At 37.8% G+C, this 20,857-nt stretch overlaps 1 protein-coding gene across 2 annotated transcripts in view; it reads right to left on the reverse strand.

Annotated features, from left to right (window-relative positions):
- The window catches only part of Epsti1 (epithelial stromal interaction 1), a 111,148-nt gene that overhangs the window by 72,935 nt on the left and 17,356 nt on the right, over positions 1 to 20,857 (reverse strand). The window contains exons 1-5 of one of the 2 annotated variants that reach the window (XM_013071998.3): positions 17,969 to 18,015; positions 14,917 to 14,975; positions 12,900 to 12,983; positions 8,931 to 9,004; positions 8,124 to 8,207 (exon numbers count right to left, since the gene is read on the reverse strand). In XM_013071998.3, the coding sequence (XP_012927452.2) occupies positions 8,124 to 8,207; positions 8,931 to 9,004; positions 12,900 to 12,983; positions 14,917 to 14,975; positions 17,969 to 18,000 (333 nt within the window). In that variant the 5' untranslated portion in view covers positions 18,001 to 18,015. Of the gene's footprint in view, positions 1 to 8,123; positions 8,208 to 8,930; positions 9,005 to 12,899; positions 12,984 to 14,916; positions 14,976 to 17,968; positions 18,016 to 20,857 lie in introns of those variants that run through there. The other variant, XM_004844244.3, reaches the window with a different exon arrangement.

A 20,857-nucleotide genomic window follows, 5' to 3' on the forward strand; every position in this document is an offset into this window, starting at 1 on the left:
CTTCAGCAACTATACTACTTTTGGCCTCCACTTGGCTTTTCAGGCCAAAATTTAAGTTTTGCAAATCTTCCTGCTGTGTTTTTGGCTTACAGTTCTCACTACAAGTCTGGCTAAAATCAGACAGCAGTACCATGCCACAACCTGAACACTGGGTTACCCTGAATTTCTTCCACCACATAAACCAATTAACCCACCATCTTTAAATTGAGCTTCACACAGTCTTAGGACATGGGCAAGATGTAGACAAATTTTTTGCCAGAGTGTAAAGTAATATGCATGAACTCTAGTCCAAGTCTCAATACAGTCCTTGTTCCCATCTGAAACTTCATGAGCACATTCTTTACTGTCCATATTTTTATGATCATTCTAGTCTTCTGAGCTCCCACCAGAATCACCCATCAATCTCTGCTCCCAGAATTCTAGGGCTTGTCTAGCCTGCATCTCCAACCCTTTCTAAATTCCTTCTGCAAACCAGGTCCAAAGTCTTCTGAACCACATGGTCAGGTATAGTCACAGCAACATCCCCACTTCTTGTGTTAATTTTTCTGAATTGGTCAGCTTTTCTGTTGTTTCTGTCTCAACAAAATGCCCAGTACCTACAACTCAAAGGAGAAGTTTATTTGGCTCTTGGTTTCAGAGAATTGAGTCATAACTGACTGCCTCCAAAGCACAAAGGTCATGCTGGAAGGGCATGGTGAAGCAAATATGCCCACTTCATGGCATCTGGGAAGCAGAGCACAGGGGAAGAACACCAGAGAAGAAGGGACCAGGGACAAGATATAGTCCCTAAGGTCATGCTTCTGTGATCTCTGGAAATGTGCTTTCGCACAATCAAGTTGGAAATCAAGATTAAACATCACAAGTGCCTATACTGCCAAATTTCATAGTCTAACTCAAGATATTGACAAGAAAACAGTAAGTTAAATAGGTTAGGGGAAAGCACTTTGCAAGTGAAGTTATATGAACACAAAGAAAAATCACAAAAGCAGACTGTCAGCAAATGCTCCTGATAGTTCCACAAATGCTTAACAAGTGGCAAGCTCCATCTTACACACAAGAACCAAGAAGTTTAATGAAATGCAGAATGTAGTTTCTAATATCAGGTTTATGACCTTAGGAGTACAACCTTTTTATGGAGAAAGGCTTGGAGCTTTTCTCAGATTTTTCCAAGGTACTGAGAACCAAATTAAATGATAAAACCATGGGTATAATGGCAGCTAGAAATTGTAGGTAGAGAACAATCTTAAATAAGCAAGAATTTTCCAGGATGAGGAGTAACCAGGGGTACTGTACTCCACTGTATAGACTTACTACCTACAGTGTTCCAACACAGGGGCTATAGGCTGAAAAAACAAAACAAAAAACCCTAACATCCTGCTCTTCAAGATTTGCCCCCCACTCCCCTATCTTCTGGGGCTGCTTCAGGGCAGAGAAGTATCTTTCTTTCATTTCTCACAAAGGTACCATCACTCTCTACTCCTCTAAGCACCCACAAAACTGACTGACTGGATTGGAGAACTGGTTTCTAATTTGCACAAAAGCAATGATAGGCCATTAGAGACTTTGGCATTCTCAGAACATGCAGGACATGGAGACACCAGAGACTACGCCAGAGAAACCCAAGAAGGTCATGGGTAAATCAAAAAGTGTTTGTAGAAAGATGGGTAGAAGATAAGGCTAGGAGAATTAAAGGGGCCATTAAGAGGGTATTTATATGCCCAGTAAAGTAGTCTGGATTCCATCAGTCAGTGATAAGGCACTATGATTATTTTAAGCAGGACAGTAGGCAGATTGCTCTGATAACAACAGGGAAGGTAAGATGTAGAAAGGACCACAAATATAAGAAAACCCATGGATAGTTCTCACAATAATTCAGGTCATAAGTTATAAGAATTTCAATTAAGGCAACAGGGATAGAGAAGGAAAAACAGACTTTAGAAAAACAGCGTGCAGAAAATGACTAAATGGACACAGGTAGGATGAGGAAGAAATGGAGAAGACTATCTTTTTAGTCTTAACATGAACACATGAGTTCAATTTTGAACCCACTAGATTTGAAATGTCTGTGTGGAATATATAGGCAGAAATATCAAGGCATGTCATACAACATGAATCTGGGATTCAGAACTGCACTGACGATATGAACAGAAATCATCAGAAAGAGCAACAGCTAAATTCTTAACATTTCACCTAAGGATGATAACATAGTCATAGAAATATCAGAGGAGATCAATGGATGGATCTAGCAGAACATTAATTATGGGGGAAAAAATGGAAGAAATGGATACAGAGGAAATCTAAAGGGGTAAAATTTGAAGGATAGAGTATTTAATAACCAATAAGCTAAGAACTGAAGAGTTTCCATTGGATCTTTTAAATAAGAACACCATTGGTGATTTTGTTTAGATCTATACCAGAGAAGTACTAAGATACAGAAGCCAAATTCAGCCCACCAAGGAAAAAGTAAATGAGAGGAGTCAGAAAAGTTGAGTTCCTAAGCCAGCTGAGCACAGCATCACACAAGGGACAGTTTTTTAAAACAGACTCTGGCTGGGGATTTAGCTCAGTGGCGCTGCGCCTGCCTGCCAAGCAAAAGGTCAATTCTCAGTAATGGAAAATAAAATAAAATAAAATAAAAAAGATTCACTTTGGTTCAGGTGACTGAGACAGAGTCAGTCAACAGACTGACATTTGGAAACCAAATGTGTTAGAAAAGAATTGAGCAAGTTGAACCATGGAGCGTGGGAGAGAAGAGGTGAAAGTGGAAGAAAATAGAGGGATATGATTTATTAAGAAGAGCAATTTGAATATGATTATATATGGATTGATAGAATATGATTTGCATATGATTGTATACTGAGAGGGGAGAAAACATCAAAAAAATGCAAAAATGTAACAGGAGAAAAGGAGACTTAACTGATATAACAGTAAGGTCTCTGAGGAGATGGGAGGAAAGATAAGATGGGGAACACAGGTGTAAGAAACCATGGTAGCAATAAAGTAAGGAATCTACTTCTTAAGATAGGGGATAGAAGCCTCAAATAGTAAAGAAATAGAAAAATAAAGATATTTCAGTCTGGATAGCCTCTATTTCCTATGAAGTGGTAGATGAAGTCACGTACTGAAAATGAAAATAGAGGACAAGAAGAATGTGAAATGAGCAAAGATCTTGGGCTGGGACTGGAATGCAAAAGAAAAATGCTAGGCATTGGCCATTATTAAAAATCTGAGGCAGAAGTCCAGAAATCTGATGTGGCCAAAAAAACCACGTGTGTTTTTTCTCCAGCAACCTCATTCATATGGATTTAATAGAAGTGAAATAATTGAACCCATCCAATTCATGTTTTAAATAAGGATAATCTTCTTTATGCTTTCCTTATAAGAAGCTGATAGTGTTAAAGCATTTCCTTACACTTAAAATTACATTAAGGCAACTTTATTAAGTGTTCACTAAGTGCTAGCATTGTGCTAAGGGGTTTGTGTATATTGTGTGTTTTAGTCCTACCAACCCCATCATCATCATCATCTTCCTTACAAAGAAGGAGAGTGAATCACAGAACATTTGACAGCCTATACTCTTAGTGGCATATCTGCATTTCAAAGATATTGTTCACATTTCAACATTATAAAATTACTTAACTAAATTCATCCACAAAGAAACATAGACGGTAGGAACCATATTTCTTGGTAACACACAATTTTCAGAAATAGGAATGTTTCCCAATTTATAGAAACAATATTAAAATAACTTCCTCAATGTTGACTTTTACCTTTAAAATTGCTCTAAAACCACTAGCTCTTGTACTACTTGCTTCCTAGAAATACGAAATCAACAAGTATGATTTCCTAAAAATATGTATATGTATGCATCTTTGCATCTAATATACATAATTTATATTCTACTGGTTAGTTCCTATTTCACTGCATAGCATTAAAACTGACAGTGTTTCTTAGTGCTTTATAAAACACACTGACTTCCAGTGCTCCAAATGACTTTGGCAGCCATAGCTTAGTGGAAAGCAAGAAAAGGCTTTGAATGTTATTGAGATTTCTAACTGGTTTCTTGCACTTCCTGAGGTTATGATATCCTAAGAAATTGGTAGAGCCAAATGTAAGTATCCTGAAATAACAACACTACAGTATAATATTATTCTAATCATAAGTAGATAGAAAGGAAAATAAAACAAATCCAAGAAGTAGAGAAGGTCTTTGACGAAGAAGTGAAAAGTTTTCACTTTTTAGGTTTGTGGAATTTAGAAAAGTCTGAGAAAATCAAATTATTACTTAATTTATCAATGTGATTATGAGGGAGAAGTATGGTGGAAGTTTACTCCCACAGCATTAAATCTGGATGAAACACTTGGTGTGTAGTCGTATGAAAACCTGTCCATTCATGGGGACAAAAAAGTACTTGCATCTAGTACACTGGCTTCATTCTCAATGAATTTCTTTTACCCTAATATTTTAGAGATATTGTCTCTGCTTTATAGATTTCTAGGAAGAGAAATTAATACATAATTATGAAACCACAAGTGAGTTTTCTATGGCAGCTATAAAAAAAATTATCACAAACTTAGCAGCCTAAACAGATTTTCACCTTGCAGTTCTGGAAGTCAGCTGTCCAAAATGGGTCTCACTAGGCTAAAATCAAGGTGTCAGAGGCATTGCATTTCTTCTAGTTGCTCTATGAGAAAATCAGTGTTGTTGTCTTTTCCAGTCTCTTTAGATTGGCTACATTCCCTGGCCAATAGTCCCTTTCATCTTCAAAGCCAACAACAAACAGCAAGAATCTTCCTCCTGCTGTCCTCTTTTTCCCCCCATCTGCCTCTTCCAATTTTAAGGACCCTTGTGATTATGATGGACCTCCTGGATATTGCAGGATACTCTATATTTGACACTTGATAACCAAACTAAATTCCACCTGTGAACTTAATTTCCCTTTTTTATTTAACATATCTCTAGGTTCTTCAGATTAGAATTTGAGCATCTTGAGGAAGGAGTGGAATAATTCTAGCTACCTCATGAATTATTATCTACTTTTGGGTTTTTTTTGGTACTGGGGATCAAACTCGGGACCTTGTGCTTTCGAGGCAGGCACCAGAACCACTGAGCTAAATCCCCAGCCCTATTATCTACTTTTGAATCAGGAAGTATCAGGAAGTATCAGAAACAACATGCTTGGTATTTCATAACATTTTTGCCATTTGTAGCACTCTGAGATTTGGCTTTGAAAAGTGGATAATAAGGGAACATAAATTTGATTTAGTGCTAACCAGTGGATAATAGTAAACATTTAACAGCCTGCTCTAGTAGAAACAAGGGGAGGCTGATATGTAGTATTTGCTGATTTCTATAGTGTAAATATTCCTACCATATGCATTTTCATGCTACCAACATGAAGTCAACTAACTCCCCCAAATTCTGAAAACTTAACAATCCATTCTCATGAGCCAGTCTACAGCAGTTCTAGTACACCACTGGAAGCATAACACCGCTGTCATTCTCTAGTCTTGGGAATGCAAGTTTGACCAAAGCATTTCAGTGCTGTCACCAAATGTCCCCCTTCACCCGCAGGATTAACTGTCTCTGAGCTCCATGACACGACTGGATACTGATGAGATAGATGTCTTTTTTACCCTCCTATTAAGGATCAACACATATGCACACAGAAATACATACACACACACAAATGCTAGTGGAAATTCAGTTTACTCTTACTGCTACATGAACAGTTGGTGACACATCAGAATGAGATCCACTGTCCCCTGGTGACCCCTCTGAGTGTGAAGAGCAAAGTGTGGGATGGGGGTGGGGTCAACACAACAATTTATACTAGAAGCTCTTGGTGGCGATAATTGCTTGGCTGAATTGCTTCTCGGCCTTCTGGCTAAGATCAAGTGTAACTGCTTGGCTGCTTCTTAGTTCTGACTTCTGGGCAGCAGGCATTTGCCTGGGGAGGAGGGCAGAATTCTGCAGGCTGGTGTCCATGTGTGTATTTGCTACACATTTTAAAGAGTAAGTGCTCCATAAGCATAGTCATTATCGCTTTCCTTGGCCATTTTCACACTGGGAATGTGAAATATGTTACTTCTAGATGGCTAATATCTGCTTTTCTATCTGACACAAGCTAATAAATAGGCTTATACTGTATTCAGTATGAAAAGCAACAGATTTATATGGGACAGGAAGGCTGGGTCAGAGTAGCAGTGCAGGTCAATCAGTCAGAGAAAACAAGTCCGTGGAAGACCTAGGGCAGGTGGCTTCTTTCGGAAAGTCATTTCTATTAGTACTCTCCAAACTGTCATATGCACAGGAGTCACTGAGGAGTTTGTTAAAATGCAAGTGCTGACTCAATAGGTCTTAGGTGGGCTCAATCCCTGCACTTCAGCAAAGAGCCCATCCAAGGGCCACATACTGAATGGGCAGGGTCTACAGATCACCCCATCTTCTACTTCCCCACAAATTCATGTCAGTAATTACTGCACTTACCATCTTAGAAATGCTAATCTAAGATTTCTGTTTTTGATTGATAGCTAAATGTCTAGTGCTATGGCATACACCTTGGAAATGAGAAAATACTGCTTTTACTTGATGTTAAAGAACAATTTCAGGCCAGCAACATTTATGAATAGCATATGTTAACATCCATAAAGAAATGAGCTATAAGCACAACTGTAAACTGGCCAATTTATGGGCATTAAATGACAATTTATAAATGATTTTCAGGATAACAGGCTGCAATTCAATAATTCTTCAGGGTCTACAAGCCTCTTAATTCAGTTTCTGGTGGTGATTTTTTTTATTCCACCTGTAACAGACAGATAATGTACAGAAGACCCCTTTCTCTACAGTCACAGACCAAAGCATGAGCTTTTTTTCTGAAGGGATAAATGGCAGGGGGAAAAAGGAGAGATGAAGAAGAATGGGGAATAGAGAAGAAAGAGGTGAATTTTTTAAAAAGTTGTAAAATATCTTTGCCATGGAAGTGTAACAGCTAGTTGATTAGAAATGGATTACTGAATCTGGTTTTGTAAACAAAGTTTCTGTTATCTTTTTTTTCATACCTCTAGCCTTTCCTTATTTTTCTTCAAGTCTAGTCTTATCTCCACTCCCAGAGAATACATGTCTAGACCAATACGATGCTCTTGGACTTGAAAGAAAGGACTTTGTGGAGATGGAACCAGGAAGAAGGGGTGGGTCTGAACAACACTACAGAGGAGGCTGAGGTGGGAGGAGGGAGGGTATTTGTGATCACCATCACATGATCACCGTAAATGCATGTATGAAATGTCACAGTGAAAGCCATTAATTTGTGCAATGAATATGCACCAATAATTATAATTTTAAATAAATAAGAATGCTACATTCTTCTTCCCTCTCTAGAAGATGATTTCTAAGAGCTTTTTCTCAAGCCATAGAACTTATATCAAAACTAAAACATAACCTTGAGGTGTAGAACAAATCATATAACTAATACTGAAATACAGAGTGCTATGTTTTTCTTTTTTGTAATATTGGGGATTGAACTCACAGCCTTTGCACTGAGTTACATCCCAATCCCTTTTTATTTTTATTTTGAAATAGGGTCTTCCTAAATCTCTTAGGAAGAAACAAATCTCAAACTTGTGATGATTCTCCTGCTTCAGCCTTCCAGAGTGCTGGGATTACAGGCACCTCCATGCCCATCCACATGCTTTTTCTTTTATCAGTTAAGAGAGGCATGCTTAATTATATCATATTTACTTGAAAAATCCAATATTTGGATATAATTATGACAGTGTATCACTGACCAACATCGTTACAAGTTGCTTTGCCTTCTGACCAAATAGGTATACAGCTCATATTTTGATCACTCATCCAAGAGGTGACACAGTGTGGTGGTGACTCCAAATGTGACCTCTAAGGCCAGGCTACCTGGAAGTGAATCCTAGTTGTTATAATTACTTGCTGTGGGTCCTTGAGTTATCTCCCCTTTCTGTGTTACTTATTTGCAAATTTGAATAATATCTTCCCCATTGAATTACTGGGGGGATTAAATGAGTTAATCTGAAGACAATGGCTAGAAGTCACCTGGCATATGGCCCTCCATAAATGTGAGCCAATCATCCTCTCTGCCTTCTTACCTTCTGTCTCTGAATTGCTTTCATTTTTTGGAGCTCAGCTTCTTCAGCTTCCTTCTTGATTCTTACAGATTCTTCTCTTTTTAGCTAAATTGTATTGAGAGTATAGAGGACAAAAAACAGTTACCATTTTTGTCTGAAATTCTGGAACACAAAATTATGATGAAAGGCAAATTACAGTATTGTTTGTGCTGTCCCTCACCAAGATTATAGGTTGTCCCATCAAGCTACTTAGATCACAAAGAATGGCCAGGCTACATCCCTTGTCTATTAAATTTCTGTGTTTCTTTCTTCCCTTGTCTATGTGTGTGTCCATCCCCCTCCATGTGGATGTGTGTCTCAATCTCTCTTTCCCTATCTTTGTGGGCAGGGAGCTATGTGTGGGTATGCATGCACATGCCTGTGTGTGAGGGGGAAAGGGCGATGTTTCCTGATTATAAAATTCATGATGTTCATTATAAAAATCACTAAGTATCTTAAATCTTCTTTGTATTTTTTTCATAACTAGCATGAAGTAAGCAAAATCATATTCTTGGAACCAAAATATTCAAAACAGAGTAGACTGAAACTACATTAAATCGTTGTTAATTGTAGGTGGTGCTGATAAATATATGACTTGAATAAGGATTCAAGTTATTTCTCTCTTCACTTCTCACTCCCTGGCTTCTTCAATTTTGAGAGGTGCTTCATTTGAAATTGGTTTAAAGATCTTAGGCTTTTGGTAAAGTTACTATGTTATTTCATAGTTACTTAAAAGTGCTGGTACTGAAAATCCTTGCCAAAATTAAACTAAAAGAGATGGATTTTGACCTTTTGCTGGTATTTAGATTGCATCAGTTGTAGTTGTTGCTTCTGCCTGACTTCAGACTCTGACTGTCTTCCACCTAATGAAAAAACGAAAAAAGCCATGAAGGTAAAACATGAATATTAAGCTAAAATGTCAGCCATCAAGGACTAATTAATAGATGATAAATCTACAACATGAGTTTAACATTTTCATACCCCTGGAAATAAGAACATAACCAATTATCTTCAATAAGACCTTAAAAATGGTAACTGCTTAAAAGAGAAACAGAACTGGACAAAAAGATGAGGCTATATTTTTTTTAAAAAGATCCTACTAAGGGTTTTTAATCAGTAGGATTAAAGTTTATACTTAGACTGAAACTATAACTGAAGGGATATGGTAAAGGGTAAAAAACCGCAAAAAACTACTGCCTGTCTTGGAATTCTAGAAGATTCCTCCAGTTTTAGAATGACAATTCCTTAGCCAATAAAGATAACCAATGATGCCTCAATTGCTTTTCTTCCTTAATTTCTATTTCTCTATGTTCAAATAGTAACACTCAGGAAAGTGTCACTGAGTCTTGTTCCTAGAGAAATATGTAGTCTTTATAACAGGTCATATAAAGTACAATAGGAATATTCTACCTACTCATTAATCAATAAAATTTATTGTTCTCTAGGTATTCAAGGGAAAGCCATGGATATAAGAGTATTTTCTTGTTTTCTCTTAAACCAAAAAATAATGTGGGGGCAGAAATCATCATATGTTAACAATTAAGAGTTGTTTCAGGCTGAGGATTTAGCTTAGGAGTAGATTACTTGCCTAGTTATATTCAAGGTCCTAGGTTCAATCCCCAGCACCACACACACACACACATATACACACACACACACAACACACACACACACGCATGCATACATCATTTAGTGATTTCTCAGTGTTTCTGCAAGATTGGTGTTTATATTAGAAAGATTCCTTTGAAATAATTCTCTAGTGCTTTGGTCAGTAAAAGTGTCCAATTCACTGTCACAGAGTATATATTAAAACAATTTGTATTTGCTGTAGCTTTTTAAAATTGAACTAATAAAGACACTATGGAGGCTCTTCTTCCCAGTTTCAAAAGATGTACAAGGCTCAAATATGGTCTATCAGTCACTCTTACAGAGGGTAGAAGAGAAACAGAAAGAAATATTAAAGATTTTATCTATTGTTCCAAGTACATTCAGTATGCCTACAACTCTTCCACTATTTTAAGAGGTAGAGAAGTAGGGGAGGAGTTGAGAATGAAAAGAAATGGAGAAAGTCAAAAGTCTAAGTATTTGTATGTTTTGTTTAAAATTCATCATTTTAAAACATTCTAGAACCTTCTCCCCAGTGGCCCCTTCCACACACACCCAGCCATTCCTAAATACTTCATATACTACAAAGTTAAAAATGAGAATCTTGCTCATTTTCTACAAAGGCTGCAAGACAGTAAGTACCTACTGCTCCAAATTCTAAGTGAGGTCCCTGCACCCCCAAGGCCGATCTGCAAACTGATCTGAAAACTGGTTTGGAGAATCTTCACTAGCAACTACCTTCAGCCTGTAAAAAGGGTTAGACAGTTAAAAGAGAGATAGAAATCTGAGGAAAGATGTCTTTCTGAGTTCTATCTCCTCTGTGTGTGTGTTTGAGAAAGGAAAAGATCTCCACTTCAAGCTGAGCAACAGAGGTTTAACAAAGGTCACGTCAAGACCTTAACCTGAATCCCTAAGAGTATAAGAAATGAATAAAAAAATCAGAGCTTAAAGGCAATAAAGAAAGCTGTTGTCAGTTGGCTACTCAGATAGGTCCTCAAAAAGAGGTGATTGCATTGAAAATGGTCTGTGTTCCCAGAGTTTTTGATAAGAAGAGAGGCACCAGTGTTGCCTATGTGGACTTATGAGAGAAAATGCAAATCTAAAGGTATCTTAGAGGAACTCATTGTCTTAATTACTTTCTCATTGCTGGGATAAAATACCTGACACTCACAATTACAAGAGAAAAGGTTTATTTTGGCTCACAGTTTCTAGAAGTTTCAGTCCATAGTCAGCTGGCTCCAAGGCAGGGCAGAGGAGAATCAGCTCATGGCATGGCAAGCAGAAAGCAGGGAGCCATCAAGGGAAGAGGAGTGATATATATATCACTCCATCCCTCCAAGCCACACCCACAGTGACTTAACTTTTCCCACAAGGCTTCACCTCCCAACATCACACCCAGGTATAAATGCACCAGTAGACTAATCCAATATCACACATCCATGATCCAGTCACCTCCCAAAGCCCCACCTATAAACACATGAGGCTTTGGGGGAACATCTAGATATAAGCCATAATACTCATCCACAGGTACCACCTACAGAACAATAGGTCCCACACAGAGTCTACCAAGAGCCAACAGTGGGCCAAGCATTGCCAATAGGAGAGTCTATCATTTCTATCAGGGCAATCAAGCAAGGGACAGGTGGTAGGGAGGGAGGGACACTGAAGAACTCAGAGAACCCCAGAAGGGAGAGTAAGCAATCACCACAGCATGTATCTAACACTACTGTCTTATCTCCTCCTTCCCCTTTAACCCTGGAGAAGTCATAATCTGGAAACAAAAATCCAGCTACATCCACCGCACTTGTTAGCTTCTTCCCTGAAACAGTCCTGCACTGGAGTAGAGGATATTTAGTCTCCCTTTAGTAACTGAGTTTTGCCAGAACTGAGGACTGAACTTCACTGAAATGAGACTGCATTATGCCTAGAATTAGCTAGGTAACTTTATTATTTGAGAAAAACCAAAAAGGTCTAATTTTTCACATCATTCAAAGAACATGTGAAAGACTAATCTCACACAGCTAGTTTGAGGGGCATGATCAGGAAGGACTGTTTTCTAATTGTATCCCTCAAGTCTGGTTTATTCAGCATAAAAGTGACACATGAGCTTAACTCCTTCCATGAAATACAGTAATACCTCAGTTTACAAACAGAAGTGTTCGCAAAATTTTGTTTCTGTTCTTGAATTCCACATTGGATGACAAACAAGAATACAGCTATCTTCCCCAGAATTGTGGAACATACTGTATTAAGTTTGTGAACTGAGGTACTACTATACTGTGGTATTTTAATGATAATACTATTACTTTCACTCAGCAAATAATTTCCAAATTTGCTAATTTTTACCTATGTGGGGAGGGGAGGTCTCTAAGACTTTCATGACAGTAAGTGGCTTCTGACTGAAGAAATGTTTGTATTAACTGAATCTATGGCAAGCACTTTAAATTCTCAGCTGCTGCTGGTAGAGAAAAGAGAAAAAAGAGATGAAAGATTCCCATTAGGTGGCATCCCCTCTAAATGATCCACACACCACAGAGTTGACCCAGATAATTCATCACATTGGCAGCACCCGTGCTAGTGCACCAAAAGTCTCTGTAGAGTAAAATCCAAGTGACATTTGTCTTTATACTCACCACTCGGTCCCCTGCTCACTCTCATCTTGCTTTTGGAATTGACTCTTCTTCTATTTTCTTCACATTAGCATTTAACGGCCATGATTAATATGCTGTGATAGCTTTCCGTCTCATCCTGACAGGTGCTATGACAGGGTATATGAAGCACCCCAAGTAACTTTTCTTCAGAGTTGATCATCTAAGAGGCTCTACACCAGTGATGGTGAATCTTTTAGAGCTTTCATTAATACAAACACCCCACTACAGCATGCATACCATTGTGGCGTACCACCACTGCTCTAAATTACTTGACAATTAAGCCATCACGTTATTTCCGCATAACTGTGGCCTCATACATTTGCTACTTGCAGGAAACAAGAAACTATAATATAACAGCACACTTAAATGTCTCCATATTAAATGCATTCCATCCCAAGCAGCACAACCACTGACCACCTCTGATATACACAGACATGCAGGTGCCTGTGGGATCTAAGGATGGCCTTGCCTCACACATTCCAGCAACTGTTTTATCGCTTACCCAGCCGTCTTGGTGAAAGATAAATTGGTTTAGCTCTATTCTGCTCCTTCCACTTCTCCAGGCTGGCCAGCTCTTGCTCAGCAACTAAACAGGTGAAAAATATCAAATCATCAAATGTTAGAATTTGGAAAGAAAATAGGTCACTTTAAAGCATTAAAAAAATATATCACCAGAGGGCAATTAACTACATGCTAACATAAGCAGACAAGATGTCCAGGAAAAGATACTGCACCTTCCAGCTGTAACCTTTTGGGATCACCCTGCGCCCACCCATAACACTCTTAACTGTCTGCACAGACAGCTCAAAGTTGAAAAACAAACTGAACTCCTAATAGGAAAAAAAGGGAGTATAGTTTTTTCTCCCACTTAGGCATTCTTAAAACCCTACATCAAATTAATTTTAAAGGTTTCCTACAGAAAATGTGTGCAAAACTATGATATTCCTGTCAATAGGAATATAAGAAGCAGGACTCACTGCCCAGATACTTACTTTTCACAAAAACAGAGGGCGCCAAGGAAATACTATCACTGTTCCCCCAACACATGCCCTCATCGCCAGGTTTGACCTCTTTGTTCCCGATGTCCACTCATGAAATATTTTAACTATGAAGGAGGGGGATTCTGAAATATCTCAAAACCCAGACCACTCTGAGACTTAAATTCCTGGTAAATATTTAACCCAAAAGCTGGTAAGATGCCAGAACCTTTGGAGTTCTGTTGGTCAACTACTTGCAGTTGCCATAATCACTGCAGAGCTATGACTATCACATTCTGAACTGACCCAATCTCCCACCAAGGTGGGTAGCAATCTGGTGGGAACCCTTTAGATGGCTGCTTTGCTGTAAAGCCCTTAAGTTTACCATTAGTTACAAATTAGATTTCCTGCCAATGATGCAGTAAGACAGAACATAGAATTTCAGTACCAGCACTGCAGCTTGACCTGAAGGAGTCTCACAATTTCCCTTGTAAACTAAATGAACCTTAGCTCTCTCTGCAACTCTAAAAGATAATGTCATAACTTTAGACAGCAGTGCTTATACCTACTGTATTTTATTTAAATACGTTATACATACACTTAATATAAGGAGCATGAAAAAGAGTAAAATGTGGTCCCTGCCCTTTGGGAGCTTATAATCTAGAGAAGAAAACTGAGTTACACAAATAAAAACAGCAAAGGATAAACTGACAGTTTCAAAAGTATGAGAGCTCAGGTGCTATGGAAAAATTCCATTAAGGAGAGATGAGATAAACCAAGAAAGGTACTAATTATTTCATAATTTATTTTGTATAATACTTGTCTGTTTCAAAAGAATTCATAGTGCCATTAAAATATCAGCTGTCAGCTGAAATGTTAAGGGATGAGACTAGTCTATGGGCAATAAGCGCAAAGTTGTTTTAATCCAACAAAAATCTAAGATTTATAATCATGCCATGAGTTCTGTTACTGATGTGAAGAAAGAAATTTATAAAGTGCTAACAATAGAATAATTTTTTATCATTGTAGTTTATTACTACATGAGTATAGTACATGTTTATATTCCTAGGAGGTTGGTACATGTATGTAACACATCTTAATTGCTTTCTTCATCCCTTTTCCCTTCCCTCCTTCCCCCCTCCACCTATCCCTAGATCCTTTTCCATTTTTTTTTGTTTTGTACATGTTTGGAGTATATAATGTTTATATTCCTTGTGTAGAACTGGTACATGTTCGTAACACATCCCAGTTCCTTTTTTATCCCTTATCCCTTCCCTTCCTCCATCTCCTGATCCCCTTCCCCTTTGAGAATGACCTAGCTCCCTCCTTCCTATGATAAGGTATAGTAAAAACTACTGAAGTTTGAAGAGAAAGGACCTTGATGAGATCTGGTAAATTTATTTTAGTATATGTGCTGCTGAAGTGAGCCAAGAGATCTGGTAAATTTATATCAATCAGATATGAAAATACTTCAGGCTGAAACAAGCCAATTTTAAAGAAAATAAGAAACATTTTGAATGTTAAATGAATAAATATACATACTCCTTTGTATCTGATGCCTCCGAGTTTCATCTGGTGCTATCAAGGTATATGCACCTGTGCTAGAATGAAGAGAAAAATTTGTTATTATCTGAAAAATCACTAATGCACATAAGTCACCAGAGTCTTCTAATATACTGTATGATTATCACCATCAAATAGGTAACATAGAAGATAATCTTTTTAAGATCCAGTTCTTTTCTCTAGGACCTTACAATCTAGCTGTCAATGTAAGACAAATGGACACGATCAAATATGGAAAAATAAAGCTCTGAGTGAAGTGACAAGTTCTTGATAGAACTGCTTGTTCACTGATTCTTGATAGACCATCCTTGTAGGGCTCTATTGTTCCTCGAGGTGACTCTTGAAGGTAAATCCCTGTAAGATTGCCCTTCTTGGGCCAGGGATTTAGCTCAGTAGCACTGCGCCTGCCTTGCAAGCGCAAGGTCCTGAGTTGCCCTGAGTTCAATCCGCAGTACCACACACACAAAAAAGATTGCCCTTCTCTCCCTATGATTCATATTTGGAAAACAGGAAACTCTGGTGGGTTCTTGGTTCCCACAAACTGAAAGTATAGGCCATTTGCACTGCAGCTACTTCCTTATGATGACCCATCTGAGCAGCATAACTGGCTATAATCTTGTGTCTTTATAAACCTGGGTCCACTGAGTTCCTCATTCTCCCAAAGATACAAGTTGAGCATAGTCAGAAGCTCAGAGAAGTAAGGCATCCCTTCAAACAAAGGCCTCAGGAAAGAGTTCATTTAAGCAATTATATTCAACACTATAGCATCAAGAAGCCATTAAAATAGTGTAAGCTTTTGAGAACAGAAACTGTGCTTCCTTGCTGTGTGTTCTAGGTCTGTGGCCAGTGCTTGGCACAAAGTAGTTGAATGATGAAATGTGGGCTGAACTGAAATAAAACAATGCCATGGATCCAGCCAGTGAGTCTGGTTGGGGGCAGCTCTTCGTTGAGCTGATGCATCTGGTCCCACAAGAGAATGAATACTTTGTAGAGCAAAAGTATAGCACAGCAAGACTACAGCATACATGTATATACAGTTTTAGGGGAAATGCTGTGAATAAACGCAACCAGCTTATAACCATAGGGTTTGTTTTTTTTTAAAGAAAAAAACAAAAAAGAACAGATACCCAGAAGTCTCTCCAATCTGTCATGTACAAATTTCAAAGGGCCTATTTACCAATACTGAAGACTAGAGGCCAAACATGTTGATTAACAGAAGCCATTTCTTCCCTAGCTCATTATTTTCCTAGCAGTGAGCCTTTCACCAGCTTCAGACTGGGCTTCGATTTTAGACTTGTAAATGGGAGGTGTGCATCCACCTTTGCATGCAAATGGGGTGCTGGATGCCCAATTACCTCATGTATATCAGCAGACCTTTTGTGTGTAGCCTAGCATGCATACAACGTTATGAATACAAAATTAGAAGACTGACACTGTAAATTAATCCCTTATCCATTTCGTATTCTTTGTTCACTATAAGACTTTACACTTCTCAATTGCTGGTGCTTTATAGGAATTTGGGGGCTGCAATTTTGTGTCCATTCAGTGGCGATTCTGTGGCAGTACCTGGAAACTTGAATATTATGCAATAGTGAGCCATTGTACAGGGCCTTAAAACTAAAATATGAGATACTGGATTTAAATACCACCCATAACTTTGATCTTGATCTTTCGTGTCTGCTAGGGCTGTGGTGACCTAGCCCTCAATCACTGTTACAGGGATTTGCCTATCATGCTGATCAGTAGTCCTTCACCTTTATCATGTATCACTAGGAGGGTTGGAGGCAGATTTGTTAAAGGACAAAAGTTTCTGATTCAGTAGCTCTGGGTTGAACTTCAATAATATGTATTTTTAACAAGTTCCCGAGTGATATTGATATTCTTGATATAGGTCCCACACTTAAAGAACCACTGCTATATTTGAGTCATGCTCTAGTTCAAATATGTAGTTCAAAACTCATGTGGTGGCTTGGTTCCCAGTGTAATAGTGCTGTGAGATGGGTAGGCCTTTAAGAAACATTGTGAGTCATGGGGGCACCATACTCAGGAAGGAACAAAGTATCGAAGTAACAAATGACAAGCAGGGACAATAGCAGGGTTCTTCCTGTCCCTTATATTATATCTAGGCTATCCTGCCCTAGCATTCACACCCAGGGTGGTGCAGCCTTAATCCTAGCATCACATCATGAATCAATCCCAGCATCACATCCTTGATCCCAGAATCACACACTCTAGATCCAGTCCCCTCCAAAAAGCTCCACCTATGACCGCATGAGGCTTTTGGGGGGACATCTAGATACAAGCCACAACCAAGACTTACCTAGCCTTGAAATTAGAGGTTTTTAATCAAAAACATATTAGCATAACCCTAACAGTGGTCCTGGTAATACATGTTTTATGTTGGAGAATTCCTTGGTAACTCTCTCAGCAATATTTTACTGGTCAAAATGTCAAATCTAAAACATTTTATAATATCCACAAGAAGACACTGCCAATTAATTTAGCTTTTATTCCTCTTACTCATAATAGGAAAAGCAGCTTAGGTCTAAAGCTATGCTTTTTATTTTTAATATCGTGGCCTTGATAGGTAAAAATATTCATCCTTTCTCTCTTAGCTGTTTCTTGACATGACTAGCAAGCGTAATTTATTAATGCTTTCAGCCAATTAGTTTCCACTCACAGCAAAGGCTTTTGTCATTTTAACCTCCACGGCTTTCCTTTCAACAGGCTGACTCCTAAACTGTTCATCTGGACAAGAATGAGCTAACTAGATTTTACATTCTAGTCATTTCCTGATTAAGCAACATTCAAGCTACTGAAACAAATATATATTTTTGAAAATGAGCTTCCTTAATTATCTCATTGAAATTTAATGAAATATCTCAATTGGCAAGATTGTTTTCACTTCTTAACAGCACATGTCTGTGAGATAAACTAAAGGAGACCACAGGAAAGAACAGCCCACAACAAAGAAAAATGTCTTTCTCTACCATAATAAAAAAGAAAAATATAATATGCAAGACACATTTACCTGTGAGGGCGCTCTGACTTCCACAAGTGCATTTCACAGTTACCTTCTTGCACAATTTTTATAACATCTCATCAATAAGCACACTATGAAAAAATGTTATGCTGCAGTTACAAAAAATATCTTGGCTGCCTAAAGGTATTACATAAATATATCCCCTGGTGTGTACCAACTGCACCAGCTATAATTTAAATTTCTAATTAGGAGCAACTCTGGTTTGACTGAAAAAGAAATGTGAGGTCAAGAGAAAAATTCAGAAAGAGGTAGACAAGCTACAGATAATTTCAAACAGAATAGTAGAAACATGAAGTTCGCTGTTGTACAAAAAACTGCCTTGATGTTTGTCATAGCTGAAGAAAATCTTATTCTTGGGTGTATATAAATTGAAAAACTAAGTCTTAAGGGTATTCAAAAGTATTGGATATTTTTCTAAATACGAAATCCTATATTGGCATGTGTTATATTAACTCCAATGAAGGAATCTGAAGCTTATTGTTTTCAGCCAACATGGGTAAAAACTTTTGAGGCATTTGGGTCTCCAAAAGTTTTTTTCTTTTTTTTTTAACAAACTAAATTCCCAAGCAAAACAAAAAACAAGATCAGGCTACGTAAGTCATCCTTGGCCCCAAGCACGTTATACCAGCTCTGATCTGGCGTTCCGTATCTCAGGTATAAAGGAGTTCATGAATCCTCTTTGGTCTTAGAGCCTGCAGAGAATAAAATATTGTTCACACACCCAAGAAGAAGACGTAAAGTTTCTAAGTTCTTTCTTCAGCATAATCCAAAGCTTCTGTTAGAAGGCTGAAATAGATTGAAACAGACACCCAAAGGGCAAAAGATAAGCAAAGAGAGATCACCAGGGCCTTTGTTTATAGGATACCTGTATGGAAATAAGAGGTGTGTGTGTACATGCGTGTGCATGTATACACATATGCATACACACACTTCAAAAATCCCCATAGGAAGACATCATAAAGTAGTGCAAATTATAAAAATGTGCCCATTCAGGTGGGGGAATATATTTTAGCTTTAAATTACTGCCTCAGTACCTATAAGTCTGTGCAGTAACCATCTGCACAGCTACACAGGGTGGACCTGAGATGGTGCATTTACTAAAACACTCATGCACACAAATAGTAAAATAGTAAATAAAGTTAAATAGTAAAATAATAATAGTAAAGTTAAATAGTAAATAAAGTTAGCAAGAAGGACTTATACTGAAGACAAAGAATGTATGTGGAATACAATATCAGAGAAAACTGTTTTAATAGGCGAAAAAACACCCAATGATAGACATAGAGATGGGACCAATTGGTAGGTATACCTGCAAAATGTCTAAAATTACTTTTTTAGTAAAATAATTGGAAGGAATTCATGTTTTCAGAACACAAAGATATCAGGTCTGAGATTTGGTTTAACTCTACTCACAGACTAAGAAATTACCCTGCTCCTTTTTCATGGATGCTGGCAGAGATTCCTTGGGCCAGAGACAAAAGACTTTTGCTTACAGCACAGCAAGCATCATGACCGTCAGCTTATTTATATGTGTTCCTTCTGGCCCCAGGTCTTATGGAGGCAGAATAATGAATATCGCACATATGGTATGTTTGCACTGCAGCTCAGAAACCCTGGGCTGGGGGATCCACCATTGCTATAGGAGGTAGTAAGGAAGCTAGGTCTGTCATGGGGAAAGTGTGCCTCCTCTCTCAATGTTCCCTGCTAAACAACCTGTGAAAGAAACAGCCCAAATTAGCTTGATCACATGATAATTTCCTAGCTCTCCTTAATTCTTAAGAGAGGCTCACCTTTTCCAGTACTCATTCTCACTTTCTAATAGCCCTTCTGTATTATTCAGATTGAAAATGTGTCCAGTTAAAATACTGTAGTCCCCAACATTTATAATAATATAACTAAGATGAGTGGAAACTATTGAGAGGGATTTCTAGGAAAACTCCTCTAAATGGAGACGGACAGATAGGAAAACTTTTGTTGCATTCCTCCTTGCTGGAAGGCTGGAGTGATTGCTGGTTCTAAAGCAGCTACTTTGGTCAAATGAAGAAACCTGAATATAGAAGTCATGCATTAAAACTGGCAGAGAATGAAGAGCAGTTTAGTATCCTCTGAACTATAAACCTACCACATCAGTGCTAACTTATTACCAAACCACCTGATTTCAAATCCTAATACTATTCCTTCCTAACTATACAACTTTGAGCAAATTACTTAGCTTTTCTATTTTTTCACCTGTAAAATGAGAATGACTATCTCTCTCACAAGGCATAAAGTGCTTACAACAATACCAGAAAATAACAAATGTTCTCTTAGGATTGCACATTATTTATATTATATGAACCCTAGATTATCCACTTTCGAACTTATTTTATAGGAGAGAAACAAAGCCTTGTTTAAGATACCTATGGAGAGCATCTATTTTATATGTAACGACAACCACATATAACACACATACCACCTATTTTATTATATGTAATAGAAGTTCACCCTGCATCCATAGTGTAGCGCTTTTCATGCAGTGATTTAATCTTTTTGTGGCATTTTCCATAAATAAATACATTTTAGTTTTACAGTTTTTTTGTGTGTCCCTGTTCTGGCTCTTCTAATATCTGTATTCTAATTCCTCATTCTTTTGTGTATAAGGAGTAATAATCACTATATGAAGTAAAATGATACTGATAAATATCAAGTTTCATAAATATGCTTCCCCTGCAAATAGTGGCATAATTCTGACCCCAGGCTTTGCCCCTTAATTTATTGAAATATATGTACAATAGACTGTACAAATCTTCAGTATATAGATCTGTGACAAACCTACTTTTATGTTCTCCATGTTCCAAAAAAAGAAAAAGAGAAAAGAGGCACAAAGATCTATATATT

The sequence above is a fragment of the Heterocephalus glaber genome, unplaced genomic scaffold (genome assembly GCF_053883595.1).
Source record: "Heterocephalus glaber isolate CG9 unplaced genomic scaffold, H.glaber_assembly_v1.0 deba00001666, whole genome shotgun sequence".
NCBI lineage: Eukaryota > Metazoa > Chordata > Mammalia > Rodentia > Bathyergidae > Heterocephalus > Heterocephalus glaber.